The sequence below is a fragment of the Narcine bancroftii genome, chromosome 1 (assembly GCF_036971445.1).
Source record: "Narcine bancroftii isolate sNarBan1 chromosome 1, sNarBan1.hap1, whole genome shotgun sequence".
Lineage (NCBI taxonomy): Eukaryota > Metazoa > Chordata > Chondrichthyes > Torpediniformes > Narcinidae > Narcine > Narcine bancroftii.
Genome location: NC_091469.1, coordinates 39,405,503 through 39,428,998, shown reverse-complemented (window position 1 = coordinate 39,428,998; position 23,496 = coordinate 39,405,503). Strand labels below are relative to the sequence as shown.

At 38.4% G+C, this 23,496-nt stretch overlaps 1 protein-coding gene across 17 annotated transcripts in view; it reads left to right on the top strand.

Annotated features, from left to right (window-relative positions):
• The window catches only part of cntln (centlein, centrosomal protein), a 608,473-nt gene that overhangs the window by 160,131 nt on the left and 424,846 nt on the right, over positions 1–23,496 (top strand). For all 17 annotated transcript variants that reach the window (XM_069924314.1, XM_069924366.1, XM_069924398.1 and 14 more), the window contains one exon: positions 18,190–18,360. In XM_069924314.1, the coding sequence (XP_069780415.1) occupies positions 18,190–18,360 (171 nt within the window). The remainder of the gene's footprint in view (positions 1–18,189; positions 18,361–23,496) is intronic.

Below are 23,496 nucleotides of genomic sequence, written 5' to 3'. Positions count from 1 at the left end.
AGGGTGGTTTGATAGTTTATCGGATGGCCTACCACATTTTATGGATGGTAATTAATTGTCACTCTGCATTTATTCTCCATATCCTGAGGGTAATTTTAATAAAGCCATCCAAGTTTGTATTAAATACTTCTATCAATAAATCTTTTTGATTTGATAACAATCACTTCAGCTGTTGTTGACTCTAATACACTTGGAACATCCAGCTACAGACAAACTGTCAGGGTTTAGTTTCTGACTGACCTAACCAGAATACTGAATTCATTAATTTGTAGCGGTGATTACCATGGCTTTATGACAATTTCCCAGTCAATAAGAGAGTCCATGGAGTTATTATATACTGGATATGAATTTTTCAGAAGACCTTTGAGAAGATGCTACACATGAGGCTACTTCACAAGCTAAGAGCCTATGGTACAACAGGAAATATACTAATGAGGGTAGAGAATTGGCTGATTCGCAGGAAGCAGAGAGTCGAAATACAGGGTCATATTCTGATTGGCTGCCATTTGCTAGTGGTGTTTTACAGTGGTCATTATTGGGGCTGCTCCTATTTATGTTGAATATTAATGATTTAGATTATAGAATCAAGTCAAATTTATTGTCATCTGAATGTGCAAATACAACCTGATAAAATAGTGTTCTCCGGTCCTCGGTGCAAAACACGCAGACATACAACAAACATAACAGACATGCAGACAACCAAAGAACGCGCAGGACAAGTATTCATCTATACAAATAAATAAATATAGTTTCATGAATATGAGAGTCTCGGATTGTTAGTGTGAGCAGTTCCTTTGGTTGTTCAGCATTCTCACTCCAGTGGGAAGAAGCCATTCCTGAGCCTGGTGCTGCTAATTAATACTCATTTATCATTTATTTCTTCTTCAATAGGAGTGGCTGAAAGATGCTGTGTGCAGGTTGGAAAGGGTCCTCAGTGATTGGTAGATTACGTCGATGGGGTTGAGGGAGACTCCAGTGATCCTCTCTGCCATTCTTATAGTCCTGTGCATTTACCTCTAATCCATTTTTCTGCAGCAACCGTACCACACTGTGTTCAGCTGGCCAGGACTCTCTTGATAGAGCTCCTATAGGACATAATATTGGCTGGTAGCCTTGCCCACTTCAGTCTTCTCAGTAAGTGGTATCACTTTTGTGCCTTCCTGACAAGAGAGGAGATGTTGACTGGTCACAATAGGTAACTAGTTAAGTGAACTCCAAGGAACTTGGTGTTCTCCACTCTCTTTACTACAGAGTTATTGATGTGTAGTGAAGAGTCATCATTCCTGCTCCTCCTGAAGTCTACGATCATCTCCTACACTTTGTCCATGTTGAGATTCAGGTAGCAACTCTTGCACCATATCATGAGATTTTCTACCTCTTCTCTGTAGTGTGACTCATCATTGTTGCTGAATGAATTACTTTGTGGCCAAGTTTGCAGATGATATGAAGGAAGGAAAAGGAATAGGTCTTCTTTGGCTTGGCTTCGCGGACGAAGATTTATGGAGGGGGTAAAAAGTCCACGTCAGCTGCAGGCTCGTTTGTGGCTGACAAGTCCGATGCGGGACAGGCAGACACGATTGCAGCGGTTGCAGGGGAAAATTGGTTGGTTGGGATTGGGTGTTGGGTTTTTCCTCCTTTGCCTTTTGTCAGTGAGGTGGGCTCTGTTAGTGTTGAGGAAACAGGAAGGCCGCAGAAGGACTTAGACAGAATAGAAGAATGGGCAGAGAAGTAGCAACTAAAATACAGGGTCAAAGTAAGATTTATTGTTAGTACATACATGACATCACATACAACCCTGAGATTCTTTTTCCTTTATTTTGGAAAATTTTATTTAAAGTTTATAAGAAAAAATAAAAACATAAAACACAAAGCAAAACTATATCTACCGCCTATAGCCCTCCCCCCCACCCCCCTCCCAACTATCCCACCCCTTATACCCACCCCCCTTGGAGCTTATATATAAGAAAAACATTTATACAAAATCAAAGTAGGTTAAGTTGCCAATTTACATCTTTAAACATAAATAAAGTATCTACTTTACATTTAAATCCATATATTCCAAATACAAGGACCATATTTTAACAAAGAAAGAGTAGTTATTTCATAAATTATATGTTATCTTCTCTAAGTACAAACAAGATTGAATTTCTTTTTGCCATCTTTATATACTTAACTCAACATCATTTTTCCAAGTTACTGCTATACATTTTCTGGCCACTCCAAGCCAAGTTTTTCCATGTGTACTGTAATTGAGTCCATATAGCTCAATAGACACATCCATGGATCCACATATAATTCTGTTTGGAATAAATCTTGCAAAATTTAATAACTTTCTCCCAAAAAGGCTTCACCTTAATACATTCCCAAACCAAATGCACAAACGTACCAGTCTGATCCCTACATCGGAAACACAAATCAGACCCACTAAAACCATATCTCTTTAACTTTTCAGGGTTTAAATATAACTGATGTAAAAAATTACAATTAACTAAACTATTACGGACATTAATTAATTTTGTAACACTCTCCAAACACAAATCAGACCATTCTTGTTCAGAAATAGGAATAGATAATTCTTGCTCCCATTTATTCCTTACTCTAAAAACATATACCTTTTTCAAATTTGCTTGTAACAACATAAACATTTCTGGAAACCCTTTCTTTCCTTTATCCATAACTAATTTCTCAAACTTCGATAAACTAGGTAATATTAATTCTCGCCCAAAACCTTTCATTAATAAATTACGTACTTTATAATAAGCAAATAATGTGTTCTGTAATATACCAAACTTTTCTCTAAGTCTATCAAACGAAAGAAATAGACCTACTTTGAAACAATCTTCCACTAATACCAACCCCTTTGAATCCCAGTCCTTCAAGTAAGGATTATGCATAGAAAATGGAATTAATTGATTCTGATATAATGGAGTTTTAACTGAAAGCACATCCTTCATTCCTATACACTAATTCCAATTATCCCATACCCTCAACAAATGACTCAACACAGGTAATTTATATCTTTGTAAGAGCAATAAATTCCATTTGTATATAAAATACTTAACTGAACTTTCTTGTAACTGATCCATTTCTACATTAGCCCACATCGGTGGTTGATCAATATCAAACAACCTATTAATAAATTTCAACTGTGCAGCCTGGTAATAATTTTGAAAATGTGGCAGTTGAAGGCCACATGTCAATTTTTGCATAGATACTCTAGCTAACTTACCTTTCCACAAAAACAAACGTACTATTTTATTCAATTCCTTAAAAAACTTCCACGGTATAGGACTGGGAATAGATTGAAACAAATATTGAATACATGGATATATATTCATTTTAATACAAATTTCCCATCCAATCAATGTTAATGGTAAATCTTTCCATCTATCCAAATCAGACATGATTTTATTTAACAATGGTAAGTAATTCAGACCATATAAATTTTGATACTCCTTATCGATAATTACACCCAAGAACTTAATCTTATCAGACCATTTAAATTTGGTAATTTGCATAAATTCCGAATAATCTCCATCTGATATTGGTAATATCTCACTTCTGTCCCAGTTTACCTTGATCCGTAATATTTCAATAAGTCCTGCAGGGATTCTAAAGACTTCTTAGATTGAGACAAATATATCAACACATCATCTGCAAATAAATTAATTTTATATTCCCGTTGACCATTTGTAATTACCTTAATATTATTAGTCTGTCTAATGGCTTGAGCCAAAGGTTCGATAACCAATGCAAATAAGGCTGATGATAATGGGCAGCCCTGTCTAGTTGATCTAAACAAATTAAAGACCTGCGAAATCAGTCCATTCGTCACCACCTGTGCAGAAGGATTGGTATATAATGCTTTAACCCAACCAATAAAGAGGGACCCAAATTGAAATCTTTCCAGCACCTTAAATAAAAATTTCCACTCAACATGGTCGAAGGCCTTTTCTGCATCTAGCGCCAGTATCATTGGTCGTTTGAGTAGCTGTCTTGACGCATAGATTATTGTGATCAATTTGGTAATATTGTCAGCCGAATACCTATTCTTAATAAATCCTGCCTGATCTATATGAACTAATTTCGGAAAAAAATTAGTCAACCTATTTTTGCTAAAACTTTTGCTACAATTTTATAATCTACATTTAATAAAGATATAGGTCTATATGATGCAACCTTTAATGGATCTCTTATCCTTCTTTGGTATATGTAACCTCCCCACAGGAGGTTAGGAAAAAAGGTGGAGGCATTAGGTATAAATGAGGAGGTAGTGAAATGGATTCAGCAATGGTTAGATGGGAGGTGTCAGAGAGTAGTGGTAGAAAATTGTTTGTCCAATTGGAGGCCGGTGACTAGTGGAGTTCCTCAGGGATCGGTCCTGGATCCACTATTGTTTATTATATATATTAACGATCTGGAAGTAGGGATAAGCAAGTTTGCGGATGATACAAAGATTGGTGGTGTTGTGGACAGTGAGGAAGATTACCGTAGATTAAAAGGTGATTTAGGAAGGCTGGAGGTGTGGGCTGAGAAATGGCTGATGGAATTGAATATAGATAAGTGTGAGGTGTTACATTTTGGAAAGGCAAATCTAAATAGGTCTTATGCATTAAATGGTAGGCTATGAGATGTGCAGAGCAACAAAGGGATTTAGGAGTGATGGTAAATAGTACCCTCAAGGCTGATACTCAGGTAGATGGTGTGGTGAAGAAGGCATTTGCAATGTTGGCCTTCATAAATCGGAGTATTGAATTCAAGAGTAGGGAGGTTATGATGAAATTGTACAAGGCATTGGCGAGGCCAAATTTGGAGTACTTGTACAGTTTTGGTCACCAAATTATGGGAAAGATATAAACAAAATAGAGAGAGTGCAGAGAAGGTTCACGAGAATGTTGACAGGATTTCAAGGTTTGAGTTACAGGGAAAGGTTGTGCAGACTGGGGCTTTTTTCTCTGGAGCGTAGAAGATTGAGAGGGGACTTGATAGAGGTGTTTAAGATTTTAAAAGGGACAGACAGAGTAAACGTGGATAGGCTTTTTCAATTAAGAGTGGGGGAGATTCAAACTAAAGGGCATGGTTTAAGATTGAAGGGGGAAAATTATAAGGGGAACATGAGGGGAAATTTCTTTACGCAGAGGGTGGTGGGGATGTGGAATGAGCTTCCGACAGACGTGGTCGAGGCGGGATCATTGGTTACATTTAAGGAAAGACTGGATAGTTACATGGATAGGAGAAGACTGGATGGGTATGGACCGGGTGCTGGTCAGTGGGACTAGGAGAGTGGGGATTTGTTACAGCATGGACTAGTATGGCCGAACTGGCCTGTTCTGTGCTGTAAGTGGTTATATGGTTATATGATTAAGGAAGTTTAAACAAACTGTGCAATACAGAAAATAAATATTCAATATTAAATAATGTGCAAAGTAAGAGTTCTTAATTGAGTCTCTGATTAAGTTTATTGCTTTGGAGTCTGATGTTATGAGTCTTGTGACATCTATACCTCTTTCCTGTTGGCAGGAGTGAAAACAAAGCATATTTTGGATGGTGTGGATCCTTGAGGATTGCTGCTGCTCTCCATCAGCAGTGTTCATGTAGATATTCATTTAGATGTAAACAGTGGGGAGAATTTTGCCTGTTGATGTGCTGGGCAGTGTTCAATACCTTTTGGAGGGCTTTCCACTCAGAGTTATTGGTTCCTCCATACTAGGAGGTGATGCAGCTAGTCAGTTCACTTGTCATGACATATCCTTCAAAGCTTTCCAAGGTTTTCAATGTCATACCAAACTTTAGCAAACTCCTAAGAAAGTAGAGACGCTGACATGCTTTCTTCATGATGATGTTTGTGTGCTGGGTCCAGGAAAGGTCGTCTGAAATAGTGACTCCAAGGGATTTAAGTTTGCTCACCCTCTTATCCTCCAATGACTACTGTATCATGTATCTCTGGTTTTCGCCTCCTAAAGTCCACAATTAGCTCCTTTGATTTGGTGATATTGAGTGTGAGTGAATGAAATGCATTCTTGGAAAGTGTACGGTCATGCACTTGGTAGAAGATATGAATGGGCAGACTCTTTTTCAAATGGGAAGAAAATTGAAAATTCCCTGATGCAGTGACCTGGGAGTCTTTGTGCAGGATATCATGAAGGTAAACTTGCAGGCTGAGTCAGTGGTGAAGAAGGCAAATGCAATGCTGGCATTCATTTCAAAAGGAAAAGAACAAACAATAGGCATGTTGAGGCTTTATAAGGCACTAGTGAGACCTTACTTGGAGTATTGTGAGCAATTTTGGGCTCCTCATTTAAGAAAGGATGTGCTGATGTTGGAGAGGGTTCAGAGGAGATTTGCAAGGATGATTCCGGGAATGAAAGGAATGAAAGGAACATAAGAGGAATGTTTGATGACTCTTGGCCTGTACTCATTGGAATTTAGGAGAATGAGGGGGGGATCTCATTGAAACATTTTGAATGTCATAAGGCATGGACACAGAAGATGTAGAGGTTTGTTTCCCATGGTGGGAAAGCCGAGGTCAAGAGGGCAGAACTTCAGGACTGAAAATTGTCAACTTAGAACAGAGTTGTGGAGAAATTTCTTCAGCCAGTGGGTGGTGAATCTGTGGAATTTGTAGACACGTGGTTATGGAGGCAGTGATTGGGTGCATTTAAGGCAAAGATTGTAGGTTCTTGATTCGCCAGGGCATCAAAGGTTATGGGGAGAAGGCCAGGCAGTGGGAAAATGGACCGGCTCATGATTGAATGGTGGGGCAAGCTCGAGGGGCTGAATAACCTATTTCTACTCCTATGTCTTATGGAAAGTTGTCCATTTTACCAACTTTATTTCATGCTCTGATTTCATTTTTAATTTTTATTTTGGCACATGTGTCTTTGACACTTTGACACATCAACAATGTAGATTTTATAAAGAAATCAGCACAATTTTCAGAAGTAGTCAAATGCTAGCGAATGTTGTTGGTAAATTGGATCTAGGAGGAGATGGCTCCCAAACAAATAGGACCACAGGACACCATAATTTTCAGTAAATACTGAACATTGTATTTTTTTGCTTACCCATTATATAAATGTTTATCAAAATTATTTATCTTGTAATGTTAAATAAACCCAAAATTGATAAATATTATTCTTATTGAATTTTGATTTAACCTTTCCTAAAACAAACCTTGCTCAAACTATTTTGTTGTTTTGCACGGGTTTTTCAATACCTCTCTTTAGATTTTTGTTACATGCCACTTAAGGCTGGAGCAAGTATTTCAGATTTTAGTAATCTTAATTTTAAATTTATTTTGGATTGTAAACAATAAAGGGTAAGAATATTTGCATTAATTTAGAATTCAAACTTTACAAACACTTGATTCCCATATCAGAAATTCTAGCTCAGAGTTTAAACTGATAATTGGTGGAGTAGGTTATTCCAAGTGTTGTGGAGCCTTCAACAATTTAGGTAAGTCCTCATATACAAGTTTTCTTTGTTTCTGCTGTTTGCAGTTTTCAACTGAACACATGTGCTGAAGTGATTCCTCTCCACTTCTGCAAATACATTCGCAGCTGACCTAAGTTTTCAAAATTTGCACCTTTCATGTTTGCTTAAGATGGATTTTGTCTGTTTCTTTAGATTGGCATATGATTTTTCTTTGAACTCTTCTAGTCCTATAAACTGCAGTAGGTTGAGAGAATATCTTGCTGGGAGAAAGTGATTGTGTGCTCTACTATGCCTCTCGCCAGCAGACCCCAAGACAATATGTTGCTGTCCAGCATTTCAAATAGATGAATGAATTCAGTATTAACTAAATCTGCTTTTTATGGCTCAAGTGGTTTCATTAGATCGGTGCACTCTGTGCTACAGTTATTTAATGAATGCATGCCATATGCTTTAAATGTTCTGGTCAATAGCTGATAAAAAAAAGCAGTGCAGTAAAGTCAGGGAAAAAGATGTCCTTGTGATAGGCTTCTATCAAAGGAGTTACTTTAAATTCAGTAACTACTATCTAGACAATATGGCTTGCAATTTATGACCCAAAGGTAGTCATACATTATTGGAATATAGCCTACTGAGCTTCACATGACACAGATGTGAAGCCCTGATTATAGTTGCTTCATAATTAACAGTGATCAGATTTGTTCTGTGGCATAAACGGTGCATGTGTAGAACATTAACCATGGTGCACACTCATTCAAATTCAGCTCAAGGGCTCTGTGGCAGACGGGTCACGAGCTTCAGGGAGTAGAAGCACCAGCTCCTCCATATGTTCTTCCTGCATCTTACTACAACTACCAGTGCAAGATAAGTTCCCAAAAGAGCCAAATCGTGTTCTGTAATTACAGCACCACTTTCTGCAGGATAGAAATGAGGAAAAGCTAAAACACTCCCTCATCAGATAATTTGTAAATTACTTTACATGGTGGATGCCTAACTCAGTTGGTTTCAACTGCTGAAATTATAAATAATTGTAACAGATGTGGCAATATGGCTGGTCTCCAATAAATGAGACCCTTGATAATATAGCCGACCCTTTGACAGGCCAATTTAATAAAATGTGAACAAAATCTTCTTACTAATAATTTATCATCCTGTTTCCCTATTGGACAAACTTAATTACCCTAGCAGTTAACAAGGTCACACCCAGATGCCAACCTCTGCTACAGTTTTGATAATACAATCAGCAATTGAGGAACGATGAAAGCTTTGTTGTTTTTTCATTACCTGGCTTCAGATAAGCACAGGTGGCTAAGCCTTGCTTGTCAGTTCTTAATAATTATAGACTATTATGGAATGCACAGTTAGCACATTGAAGAGTGTGTATTTGCATTTTTTTATATGACCGAGATACTAAATTGCCAGGGTGCATTACTCTGTGATGAAGAACTTGTACAGTGCTATATGCTGAATTAGGTAGGTTACAATTTCAGGGCAGCAATAACATTTCAGTATTTGATTCCTTTCCATTGATTTGACATTCATTAAAACAATGAACTGTTTCAAACAGGTTGAACTCTCATTTGTCAAAGAATTTATTTTGATTTTTGAGGAAAACATTTAAAAGCAATCTTTTGTGTGGTTGAGTGTTTGGCAACATTTTATAAAAGTACTTTTGTAAGCCCTTTTCCTTCACAAGTTAGTTGCTTGTTCCAAATTTTCTCTGCATAGGGAGAATGTGGAAACTCAACACAGACAGCACCAGAGGTCAGGATTGAACAATGGTAGCTGGCGTTGTGAGACAGAAGCTCTACTAACTCTGCCACTGTGTGCCCTTTTGTGGACTAATTTCTGTTTTTTTCTTTGACTATATTGGGCTGTTGCCTATGCAACAAAGAACACAATGTAACCTGTATAGTGATGAAAGTGGACTGAAGCTTTAATAGTTTGCTGTTTTGTATATCAGACTACATTGATTAACAATATGGGAGCTCTTTTTTTTTAGATCAAAAAGCAATTAAGTGTTGTACCTTAAAATGTCTTAATTTATTATCACTGTGGTTTGTCATAAGGGACCACTTGTGGTCTTTGGAATAGAAGTAAGGTTGTTGTCCAACGCAAGATCGATGTCCAACAAACCACTTCAAATTTAAATGGATTTATGGTGTGAACCTGAATCAGAATCGTATGTGAGCTGTAAAACTTGGACATAGTTTTGAAAGTGACATTTTGGGATTATTAATTAATGTTCTGTCTTCTTCATCGCTTCTCATCCTGGCATTTTCCTGAGTAGATCCACTTGGCTCATTCATAATATAGGATCGTTTGAACTGAGAAAAGAGTAAAATTGATACAATTGCTGAGACTTTGCCTCTGTAAAATGCGCACATTTACATTACAACTTTTGCCATGTAGAGGGTAAATGAAGGTGGGGTGATGTAGAGGTGACTGTACAAAAGAGTGATGATTCTGAACCTCCGATGTGTCTCCAGACCAGGGACACCCGACTCTGCATACTTGAAATAAAGCTGAACCTGTTCTCCAAGACTTTCCTAACAAGTTCAGTCTATGGAAAACTGCACATAGTTGTTCCTTGAAATGAGTACAGGCATACCTGCTTGAGAGTAGACAGTACTAGCTAGTGGGCCCCTTCCTATCTTGAGCCCCAAGGATGCAAGGATCTGGTTCAGGCTGATACAGTGACCTAAGGAAGTCTATAGCTAGTACTGCACTTGCTTAATAGAGACATGAATATTAATTTAGACGCCCCTAAGGAGGGAATGAACTAATTAACATAACATGCGATGTATGAAGAAGGAGGAACTGAGTGATACCTGGATTGATGTAGGGGAGAAGGAGAATGTTGTAATGTATTGGGATTCTGATTGGAAGAAGGTAAATGAAGGTGGGGTGATGTAGAAGTGATTGTGCAAAAGAGTGATGATTCTGAACCTCCGATGTGTCTCCAGACCAGGGACACCCGACTCTGCAGACTCGAAATAAAGCTGAACCTGTTCTCCAAGACTTTCCACACAAGTTCAGTCTATGGAAAACTGCACTGTTCAAAGCATTATTACAATGTACTTTAATGTAATATGTTCCAATCGTTTATTCTTTTACCTACAACTTTTATGCAAACATGTGCATAAAATATTTAAAAGGGACATATAAAACTGAAAAATGACAAAGATTTTCATTGGCCAAAAGTGGACATTGTTTATTTAAGAAAATATTTGTCTCATGTATTTTTCACTTTTTTAATTGTCTTTTTTCATCATCCATATCTTTTTATAACATCGAATAGCACTTTACAATTCTTGCCAAACACTAAAGCTTCTCTCTACATCCATAAGGTAATCGCAAGCATCGTTGATTTTTCCAATAAACGTCGATAATTCCTCTAAGGTGAATTCTTTCGTGGGCACTTCATTAACATCTTCATTTTGCAGCTGATCTTCATATAAACATTGTTGATCTATTTCAATGAGAGTTTCATCATCAAGTTCACTTGAATGCGAATTAATGTATCGATGCACATTGTCACAGTCCAAAGTTTCAAATCCCAGATCTTTTCCAATCTCCACAATGGCTTGAGAAACTGTTTTAAGTTGTGCTTCAAAACTAGTGATATCATTTGCATTATGCAGTAAAAGATCACGCCAAACAGCTCTCATATTACTTGCAGTCACTTCAAGCCATGATTCATTGATGTTTTCGACTGCATTAACTGTGTTAAATAAAGTTATGGGTTTTTCTCCTGTTGTAGTTTTAATGGCTTGAGAAAATACTCGCCACAAATAATAAGCTGTGACACCCTGATCCATGGGCTGCAGCAATGAGGCTGCGTTTGGTGGCAAAAAAATTATTTTGACGTTTTCATTCAGCTTAGAAATAGCAGTGGAATGAGCTGGTGTGTTGTCAAATAACAATAAAATTTTAAAATCCAAGATATATCTGCAGTAAAGTTCAATGGCAAGACAAAAATAGATTGTGAACCATTGTTCAAACAATTGTCTTAACATCTAGGCTTTTCTATTTGATCGCCATATTATAGGAAGTGCTCTTTTTGCATAGCCTATAAAAGAGTCTTTGGATTTTCGGAAAGGTACACAAGCAGAGGCTTTGATTTGAAGTCTTCAGACACATCTCGACCAAGTAGAAGTGTCAATCGGTCTTTTGAAACTTTTTAGCCTGAGATTTTTCTTCTTCAGCTAAAAAAAGTGCAGGCAGGCATTTTTTTTCCAAAATAATCCAGTTTCATCTACATTAAAAATGTGCTAATCTTTGTAGCCTCCTTGGTCAATCACTTCTTTTAGTTCTGTCAGAAAGCTCGTAGCGGCACTCGCAGATTCGCCAATAATTCAAACATTATGGAGCCCCTCTTGTTTTTTTGAAGTTGTAAAACCATCTATGACTTGCTGAAAAAGTTTCTCCTCCATTTCTATTTTCTTTGTTATCTTTTAACGTGCAATATGGGCTTGTTGCTTTAGCTTGAATTGTCATTTGACTTAACGGAATCCTTTTCTGGTTGCAGTCTTCAATCCATATCATTAAAAGGCATTCCATATTTTCTATTGCAGAATTTACAATGCTACAGCACAGAAAAACAGGCCACTTGGTCCCTCCAGTTGTCCTGACCACTGTTCAGCTAGTCCCAATGACCTCCTCCCATTCCATAATCCTCCAGACCTCTCCCATCCATTTATCTATACAATTTATTCTTAAAACTTAAGATCGAGTCCGGTCCAACTACATCAGATGACAGCTCATTCCATACTCCCACCACACTCTGCGTGAAGAAATTCCCCCTAATTTTCCCTGTAAACCTTTCCCCTTTCACCCTAAAGCCATACTCTCTCATATTTATCTCTCCTAATCTCAGTGGAAAGAGCCTATTTGCATTTACTCTGTCTCTACCCCTCATAATTTTATAAACCTCTATCAAATCTTCCCTATTTTTCTTCGTTCCAAGGAATAAAGTCCTAACCTGTTTAATCTTTCCCTGTAACTCAACTCCTGAAGACCCAGCAACATCTTAGTAAATCTCTGCACACTTTCAATCTTTTTGATATCTTTCATGCAGCTAAGCGACCAGAATTGCCCCCTATATTCCAAATTTATCCTCACCAATATCTTACATAACTTTAACATAAATGCTCAACTTTGATTTATAAAGCCCAAAATGCCAAAAGCTTTCTTTACAACCCTGTCCACCTGTGACGCCACCTTCAGGGAACAATGTACCTGTATCCCCAGGTCTCTGCTCCACTGCACGCCTCAATGTCCTACCATTTACAGTGTATGTCCTTCCTTGATTTGCTCTTCCAAAATGCAATACCTCACACTTGTCTGCATTAAACTCCATCATCCATTTATTGGCCCATTCTCCCAGATCCCTCTGCAAGCTTTGACAAGCTTCTTCACTGTCCACTACACTTCCTATCTTTGTGTGATCAGCAAACTTGCTGATCCAATTTATCACATTATCTTCCAGATCATTGATATATTTTTCTTCTTTGGCTTGGCTTTGCGGACGAAGATTTATGGAGGGGGTAAAAGTCCACGTCAGCTGCAGGCTCGTTTGTGGCTGACAAGTCCGATGCGGGACAGGCAGACACGGTTGCAGCAGCTGGAGGGGAAAATTGGTTGGTTGGGGTTGGGTGTTGGGTTTTTCCTCCTTTGCCTTTTGTCAGTGAGGTGGGCTCTGCGGTCTTCTTCAAAGGAGGTTGCTGCCTGCCAAACTGTCAGGCGCCAAGATGCACGGTTTGAGGCGATATCAGCCCACTGGCGGTGGTCAATGTGGCAGGCACCAAGAGATTTCTTTAGGCAGTCCTTGTACCTTTTCTTTGGTGCACCTCTGTCACGGTGGCCAGTGGAGAGCTCGCCATATAACACGATCTTGGGAAGGCGATGGTCCTCCATTCTGGAGACGTGACCCACCCAGCGCAGCTGGATCTTCAGCAGCGTGGACTCGATGCTGTCGACCTCTGCCATCTCGAGTACTTCGACGTTAGGGATGAAAGCGCTCCAATGGATGTTGAGGATGGAGCGGAGACAACGCTGGTGGAAGCTTTCTAGGAGCCATAGGTGATGCCGGTAGAGGACCCATGATTCGGAGCCGAACAGGAGTGTGGGTATGACAACGGCTCTGTATACGCTTATCTTTGTGAGGTTTTTCAGTTGGTTGTTTTTCCAGACTCTTTTGTGTAGTCTTCCAAAGGCACTATTTGCAAATATAACCAACACAGATCCCTGAGGCACACCACTCGTCATAGGCCTCCAGTCTGAGAAGCAACCATCCACTACCACTCTTTGTTTTCTCCCACACAGCCAATTTCGAATCCAGTTTACAACTTCTCTATGTATACCTAGTGCCTTAACCTTCTGAACTAACCTCCCATGTCGGACCTCGTCAAAGGGCTTACTAAAGTCCATGTAGACAACATTCACGGACTTTCCTTCATCTACCTTCTTGTTAACTTCCTTAAAAAACTTTACAAGATTTGTTAACACAATCTACCACATGCAGAGCCATGCTGACTTCCCTAAATCAGCCCATAGCTATCTATATATCTGTATATATCTGATATCTATATATCTGATCTCTCAGAACTCCTTCCAATAATTTACTTATGACTGATGTCAGGGTCACTGGCCTATAGTTTAAAAATCACTTTAATCGTGTAAGATGCTGTTGTAATAGTATGCTTGGAAGGAATGGACAGAACCAGCATTAACAACTCCCATCTTGTGATGGGTAGACACAACAGCCTCCTATCTACTGGCATTACAGCCAAAGGTATAATGATTCAGCAGAACCCATTGTTCTACTGAGAAGCCTTGGCCTACTCAACATAGCCATGTCATGAGGTCGTTTACACTTTTGATGTCATGACATCAGGTCACATGTTGTGTGACTATATTAAGCCTAACAGCACATCAACAAACGCTTCTACTCGTCTGGCTGACAACTTTGGGTGTGGCTTGTTATTCCTAGCACTTCAATATGATGGGGTATGAGCATAAGTCTTATCTGCCATTGTTGCCATTCCATGTTCCTCAATTTTAGCTTTATTTTTGATTAGAAATTGAACAGATGATTCATTCATGCCTTTGTCTCATGCTATTTTAGCAAATGATGCACCATCTTCATGTTGCTTAATAATTTCCAGTTTCTTTTCCAATGTTCGCCAATTAGGTTTATTAGATGTATCACCTTCTTCGCACTTCCTTTTTCGGCTCATATTGTTTGTAAGGGTGCATTTTTATGCAACACAATTAGAATACCTGTACTACATAGCAGCCATGGCCTTCCCACTCAGAGTCTACAGCAATACTAAAACAAGTTAAGCAATAATGAAGTTGATAATAAAATTTAACAATTTTGGTTATACTATATTAAAATCATAATCATAATCTGCATTATATCAAAACCCACGCTATTCAAAACCGTGTTATATGTGGTATGTCTGTATTCCATTCTAACATTGAAAATAACAATTAAGAAACAGTATAAAGGTTATCTGTCAAAAGTGAAAACAAAATTAAGCTTTTTTTTGCCCTTAATATTAAAAGGCAAAATATTCATTAATTTTGTATTTTATTTACCACGTTAAATGTTACATGATAGTAACCGAAGCCTCGATTTCTATTGCGTTCGAGGTTTTTGTGGTGGGACATTTGTTCCTTATTAAAGGGCACTTAAAAGACTCAAACAATAATGTTGAATTTTACTCTGTTAAAACTAATTCATAGATTAATAATAGGTGAAGTTATTAAGATTAACAGAACCAAGGTGAGCCATTAGTAGCATAGTCTAGAGCAGACTTGATCCAAACAAACAGCTGAATAGTAGACCCATATCTTAAAGATCACTTTTGTGTTATTAATATACCTTCAAATGTAAATAAAAGTAAAGAAAAAATATATTCCTATGGATAAGTTGTGAAGGGCTTAAGACTTAGATGTGCTTTCGGGGTCCTGCTTTGGTTCTTCATTAACCTGGCTCAACAAAGCAAACAGGAATTGTTCAATTTGCCCATTACTAATTTTGGATATATCACCTCTATGTATTCAGTTTTTAAAAATTTTAATGGCACTAGCAAAGTCAGTGTTTACTGCCCCTCTAGATTTGCCCTTGAGAAGGTGATTCTGAACTATTTTCTTAAACCACTGCAGTGCTTATGATGAAGGTGCTTCCCCAAAGAAGTTATGGAGGGAATTCTTGGATTACCTACCTGCAGAATCATGCCTCATAAGACAGTCTGCTGTTCGTCGACGAGCTCATCATTTAATACGATAATTCCCAAGAAGTTGGTGGAGAAGCTGTCCTCAACACCCCTCTCTGTAACTGGATTGTGGACTTTCTAACAGAAGGCCCCTGTCTGTCTGGCTTGGTAGTAGAATGTTGAGCACCATCACGCTGGGCAATGGCACACCTCAGGGTTGTTTGCTCAGCCCATGCCTATTCATGCTACTGACCCACGATTGCATCACCAGATCCAGCTCCAGTGTTATCAGGTTTGCAGATGACACCAGAAGTCGGCCTCATCAACAACAATGATGATTTGCACTACAGAGAAGAGGTGGAAAATCTTGTGATATGGTGTGAGAGCAACAACCTGAGTCTCAACATGGAAAAGATGAAGGAAATGATTGTGGACTTTAGGAGGACCAGGAATGATCACCCTCCACTACATATCAATAACTCTGTAACGGAGAGAGTTGAGAACACCGAATTCCCTGGAGTTCACTTAACTAGCGACATAGCCTGAACACACAACATCTCCTCACTTGTCAGGAAGGCACCACAACACCTGCACGTCCTGAGAAGACAGAAGTGGACAAGGCTACCAGACACAATTTTGCCAACCTTCTACAGGAGCTCTATCGAAAGAGTCCTGGCCGGCAGCATCAAAGTGTGGTATGCTGCAGAGAAATGGATCAGAGGTCAATCCATAGGATCATTAGAGTGTCAGAGAGGATCACAGGAGTCTCCTCCCCACCACCCCCCAACTCCGCATCGACGTAATCTATTGAAATCATTGTATGAAGAGGGCACGGAAAATCATTGAGGATCCCTCCCACCCTGCACATAGCATCTTTTAGCTGATCATGTCAGGAAAGAATTACAGGAGTTTCAGAGCCAGCACCATCAGGCTGAGGAGCAGCTTCTTCACACAGGCAGAGAGAATGCTGAACAATTAAAGGAACTTCTCACACTAGCCATTTGAGACCCTCATATTCACAAAACAATATTTATTTATTTGTATATATGAATACTTGTCCTGCACATGTATTGTAACCTGCTACAAAACTAAATCTGGTGCAATAGGAGATGGCAAAACCCTGCAAAAGGTAACGGACAGAGCCCAGGACATCACAAGGAAAACCCTCCTCACCATTGAGAACATCTACGGGGAATGCTGCCATCGGGGAGCAGCAACAATCATCAAGGATCCACACCACCCAGTACAGGTCGAGTACCCCTTATCTGAAAATCCGAAATGCTCTAACATGATGCCACAAATGGAAAATTCCACACCTGACCTCACTTCCCTATGTGGGGCTCTGACATTCTGTTAGCGTCAATTTGTTACCAACCATCATCACTGCCAGACCTATGTACATTACTCACTGTGCTGACTGGAGGAAACATTTAAAAAAGCTATCCAGCAGTGTTTCTGGTATTTGTTGATATACTTATATTCTTTTGTGAGCAGTAATCAAGTTTTTTTTTGGTAAGTACAAAACATTGTTTTCATGTGAAATCTGAAATTTATCTCCACCTAAAATGCCATGTTTGAGTGTAACATGACCAACATCATTATTGCGTTGATGAAAAAAATACAATATACTGTAACCTTTTGATCAAAACACAGCATCAAAGGAGGAGACTGAAAGCCTGTCATTGTTTGTTGTTGTTTAACAGCTGATACAGATATTCTGCTAATGCTTCTGTGATGCTGAGTTACCCTAAACACATTATTCTAAAATCTCAAACACTTCTGGTCCCAGGCATTTCGGAAAAGGGGTACTCGACCTGAACTCGCTCTGTTCTTGCTGCTGCCATCAGGAAAGAGATAAAGGTGCTGCCACAAGACTCACATCACCAGTTCAGGAACAGTTGCTGTCCACCACCATCATTCTCCTCAACAACAAACTCAATCGGGGACTCATTTAAGGACTCTTACTTTTGCACTTTATTGATTTTGTTTCTCTCTGTATTTCTTTATTTGTTTACATGTGTGCATTGTGTACAGTTTGTTTTGCACTACCAATTAATGGTGATTCTGCTTCGCCCGCAGGAAAAGAATTCTCAGATGCCATTTAAATAAATCTGAAATCTGTATTGTTTGTTACTGTGTTGTGTCTGTTTGTTTGTCTGTGTGCTATATACAGAGGATTGGAGAATGCTGTTTTGTTGGGTTGAATTTGTGCAATTGGATGACAATGGACTTGTCTTAACATGACTAATCAATTTTGTCATTGTGTCTATTGGTGAGGAAGATTGGAAGCCTATAGGCTTCCAAAACCAGATTTTCTAGTTCTAAATCAAATCATGGTGTGTCTGCTATCAAAAACAATTTTTTTTAATTAATGTAATTTTATATTTTAAAATAACTTCCTCATTTTGTTGTGATTTGTATAATCTGATACTGCAAATAATTGTAATATGTCTGATCATGTTACTGTGTACAGATACAGATCCAAAATAATTTGAGTGATCTTTTGTCAAATGCTTTTTATTTTCATTAACAGGAAGCAAATCATAGTTCGACCATTGATTTACAATATCAAGTTACCGCTCAAAGGTCAGAGATAAAGTCATTGAAGGAAAAACTTAAAGTAGCAAGTGGAAACTTCATGAACCTTGTTGATAACAAACTGTTGGATCTAAACTTTGCAACTGGAAACCATAGAAGGCATCAGGTGTGTATTGTAGCATTCTCTTTTGTGGTCATCTGCAGTCGTAGTATGTTCAGAATTCTCCAGGCTAGGCCTCTCCTCTGTGAAATTATTGTTTTTGGATTTATTTCATGTGCATATCTTTTCATTGACTTGTTGCATTCTTTTGGTTATGTTTGTCATTGCTATTCACAAAAACATGTTATCACTTCAGGAATGATGATATGAGTATAATATATGCTGTAGAAGATTTAAAATTCTTTTGAAAGTTGTATGCTCCAGCATTGCATAAATTACATAAAGGACAAAGACTATCAAGAATTTGACATTAGTTGGAAGAGTCACGTGATGGTGTAGTGGCCGGTAGGGGAATACCAGCTCTCTCCAGAAAAGAAGAAAAAAAGTTAAGAAAAGACAAAGTTCAATAAATACAAAATATAAGAAATAAAAGATAAAGTTGTGGAGAAGAGAAAGAAAATGGCACCTGAGAAGGAAAAAGTAAAAACAACGGGAAAAAAAAGAAGAAAAGACGCCGTAAAAGAAAGGAGAAGGCCTTACCTGCACGAAGAAACAGGGAGCAGTGGTGGAGAAGAGCGCCCGATCTCCGAGGTTGGTGACGGCCCCGCGGAGTCACGACTCTCCCCCACCGACCGCTGGACTGCAAAAATGGCTCTCTGAGCCAAACAAAAGTGCGCAATCTAAGGAGAAGGAAAACACCGATGGGAGGGGAGCTCAGCCGAGGAGCGGGCAACCACAGCGCGACCAGCTGAGGGATGCCCGACACCAGAGCTCTCAGCTGGAGGAGGAGGAAAGCAGCAGGAGAGGGAGTGAAGTACCAGATGAGAAAGAAAGTCGACGGGGTGAAAGGAAAGAAGAGCAGCAGCAGGAGGCTCAACAGATGAGCTGCTCAGAAGAGGACCAACAGCCAAGCAAGAAGAGGCCTGACAAAGTGAGACAAGCAACTCATCAGGAAAATCAGAAGAGACACAGATACAAAGAAGAGAAGAAGAAGACACAAACACAGTTACAGACACAGAAGAAGAGGAAAAGAGGAAGAAGACCAAGATCTTCACAGAGAGATAGAAGGTAAAACAGATGGACAGAATATAGATAAAGCTTTTTTTGAAGAACAAATGAGACCATTAAAAGAATGGTTGTCATTAGAATTTAGTGCAGTTAAAAGAAAAATGAAAAGAACAGAAGAAAAAATGCAAAGATTAGAGCTAGTCATGTCAAAAATAGGGAAAAGAGTAGAAAATGTGGAAGAACGAGAAACAGCTGTAGAAATGGAAGTAAATGACTTGAGGAAAATTGGAAGAAAGTGATAAAAAAATTAAAGAGACACAAGAGTTGTTAGCTCAGAAAATTGATACGTTGGAAAATTATAGTAGGCGAAACAACATAAAAATAGTGGGCATAAAGGAAGATGAAGAAGGCACAGATATGAAGGAATTTATAAAAGAATATATCCCGATGCTCCTGGGAACAACAGAAATGCAGGAAGGAATGGAAATAGAAAAGGCACACAGAACACAAGCTCCGAAACCACAGACACATCAAAAACCAAGATCCATTTTAGTAAAATTTTTGAGATGTACGACAAGAGAAAATATACTGGAGCGGGCAAGGAATAAAATTAGAGAAGACAATAAACCATTGGAATACAAAAATCAAAAAATATTTTTTTACCAAGAATAAGTTTTGAACTCTTAAAGAAAAGGAAGAAGTTTAAAACAGCAAAATCAATCCTATGGAAAAAAGGTTATAAATTCATGTTAAGACATCCAGCTGTGCTTAAAATATTTATATCTGTGAGCAAAACAGACTGTTCTCGGATCTGGAGGAAGTACAAGAATTTGCAGGACAGAAGGAGAGACGAAGAGATATAACAAGAATGAAGAACGGCGATAAAATATATATATGAAGATGTAAAAACAATGTATGTGTAAAAAACAAAAGAAGGGAAAGAGAAGGGAAGAAAGGAAGTAAGGTGAAAAAAAAGAACTTTGTTATATGTGTAAAAAAAAAAATGTTTTCTAGGGGGTTTGGGGGGGAGAGAATAACCATCACTGCGAAATCAGTTGACGCTTGCGAGCAGGTTCGCAATCCAAATGGAAAGGGAAGTTGTGGTTGTCTGACAAGGGATAAGGGGAAACTCAGAGAGGGGGGGGAAATATTTGGGGTTAAGGGAATATCGGATGTGGGAGTTGTTGGAATATTTTATGTTTTAAATGTGTTGTCATACATTGAGTTTAAAAAGGGAAAACTGAGAGATGAAAATTGGGAAAAGAGGGATGGTGGTGGTGAGGATATGGAAATGAGGTGTAAACAGGATATGAGATGGCCACGTTGAATTATATGACTATAAACATTAATGGAATACATAACCAAATTAAAAGAAAGAGGCTAAATTTACTGAAAAAAAATTGATGTAGCATTTGTGCAGGAAACGCATCTAACTGAAGTGGAACATAACAAATTAAAGAAAAACTGAGTAGGGCACATAGCGGCAGCATCATATAATTCAAAAGCTAGAGGTGTAGCTATATTAATTAATAAAAATGTACCAATCAAAATAGAGGAGGAAATAATAGATCCAGCAGGGAGGTATGTAATGATAAAGTGTCAGATATATTCAGAATTTTGGAATTTGCTCAATATATATGCATCTAATGAGGAGGATCAAATGTTTATGCAAGATATTTTTTTGAAGATTGTAGATACACAAGGAAATATATTGATAGGAGGGGATTTTAACCTTAATTTGGATCCAATGTTGGATAAAACTGGACAAAAGCTTAGCAAAAAGAATAAAGTGCCCAAATTTATGGTTAAATCAATGTAGGAAATGAAACTTATGGATATATGGAGGAGACAGCACCCAAGAGAAAAGGAATACTCATATTATTCAAGTAGGCATAAAACATACTCAAGAATTGATATGTTTTTGTTGTCGGCCCATAATCAAGGGAGAGTTAGGAAAACTGAATATAAAGCTAGATTACTATCTGATCATTCACCCCTGTTATTAGCAATAGAACTGGAAGACATCCCACCAAGAACATATAGATGGAGGTTAAACTCCATGCTACTTAAAAGGCAGGAATTTAGAGAGTTTATTGAATGCCAAATTAAAACATATTTTGAAATAAATACGGAATCAATGAAAGACAAATTTATATTATGGGACGCAATGAAAGCCTTCATTAGAGGGCAGATAATAAGTATGTAACTAAGATGAAAAAGGACTACATTCGGGAAATAGAGCAGTTGGAAAGGGAGATAGTAAGTACAGAAAAGGAACTAGTAAAAAGGATGATATAACAAAAAGGAGAGTATTGACAGAAAAAAAAATAAAATACGAAACATTACAAGCATATAAAGTGGAGAAGAAAATAAAGCAAAAGTATTACAAACTAGTAGAAAAAACACATAAAATATTAGCCTGGCAACTTAAAACAGAACAAGCTAAAAGAACTGTATTGGCATCAAGGAAAAAGGACAAACAAATTACATGTAACCCAATAGAGATTAATGAGAACTTTAAGGAATTTTATGAACAATTATACCAAACTGAGAATGAGAGGAAAGATGGTAAAGTAGAAGAGTTTTTAGCTAAAATTGAACTGCCAAAATTGCAAGAAGAGGAACAAAACAAATTGATAAAACCATTTGAAATAGAGGAAGTGCCGGATATATTAATAAAGCTGCTGTACAATAAAACACTTGAAGAGGATGGATTCCCAATAAAATTCTATAAAACATTTAAAGAGTTATTAATTCCTTCTGTCCAGGAAGTGATAAACCAGATAGAAGAAACACAAAACTTGCCAGATTCATGTAAGACAGCAATAATTACAGTAATACCAAAGACAGGGAAGGATCCACTAACACCAGCATCATATAGACCAATATCTCTACTTAATTCAGATTATAAGATAATAGAGAAATTATTAGCAAACAGATTGGTCGATTGTGTACCAAAAATTGTAAAACAAAATACGAAACATAAGAAATTGAAGGAATATGGAGAAATATCGGGGTACAAGATCAACACAAATAAAAGTGAAGTGATGCCAATGAGTAATGCAGATTATACAGAATTTTAAAAAGAATCACCATTTAAATGGCAAACACAAGCAATCCAATACCTAGGTATTAGGTTAGATAATAACTTAAGCCACCTGTACAAATTAAGTTATCAGCCACTAATCAAGACATTGCAGGAAGACTTAGAACATTGGAAAGAATTACCGCTAACGTTGATATGGAGGGTAAATTGCATTAAAATGAATGTCTTTCCAAGGATTCAATACTTATTTCAATTGTTATCAATTTCCTTAACAGAGAAATTCTTTAATAAACTAAAGAGGGCATTTCCACTAAAGTGGAAAGGGGTGGTGGGGGGGGTGGTGGGGAGAGAAAACCTGAGGATTTCTTCTTTGGCTTGGCTCCGCGGACGAAGATTTATGGAGGGGGTAAATGTTCACGTCAGCTGCAGGCTCGTTTGTGGCTGACAAGTCCGATGCGGGACAGGCAGACATGGTTGCAGCGGTTGCAGGGGAAAATTTGTTGGTTGGGGTTGGGTGTTGGGTTTTTCCTCCTTTGTCTTTTCTCAGTGAGGTGGGCTCTGCGGTCTTCTTCAAAGGAGGTTGCTGCCCGCCGAACTGTGAGGCGCCAAGATGCACGGTTTGAGGCGATATCAGCCCACTGGCAGTGGTCAATGTGGCAGGCACCAAGAGATTTCTTTAGGCAGTCCTTGTACCTCTTCTTTGGTGCACCTCTGACACGATAGCCAGTGGAGAGCTCTCATATAACACGATCTTGGGAAGGCGATCGTCCTCCATTCTGGAGATGTGACCTACCCAGCGCAGTTGGATCTTCAACAGCGTGGATTCGATGCTGTCGGCCTCTGCCATCTCGAGTACTTCGATGTTAGGGACGAAGTCGCTCCAATGAATGTTGAGGATGGAGCGGAGACAACGCTGGTGGAAGCGTTCTAGGAGCCGTAGGTGATGCTGGTAGAGGACCCATGATTCGGAGCCGAACAGGAGTGTGGGTATGACAACGGCTCTGTATACGCTTATCTTTGTGAGGTTTTTCAGTTGGTTGTTTTTCCAGACTCTTTTGTGTAGTCTTCCAAAAGCGCTATTTGCTTTG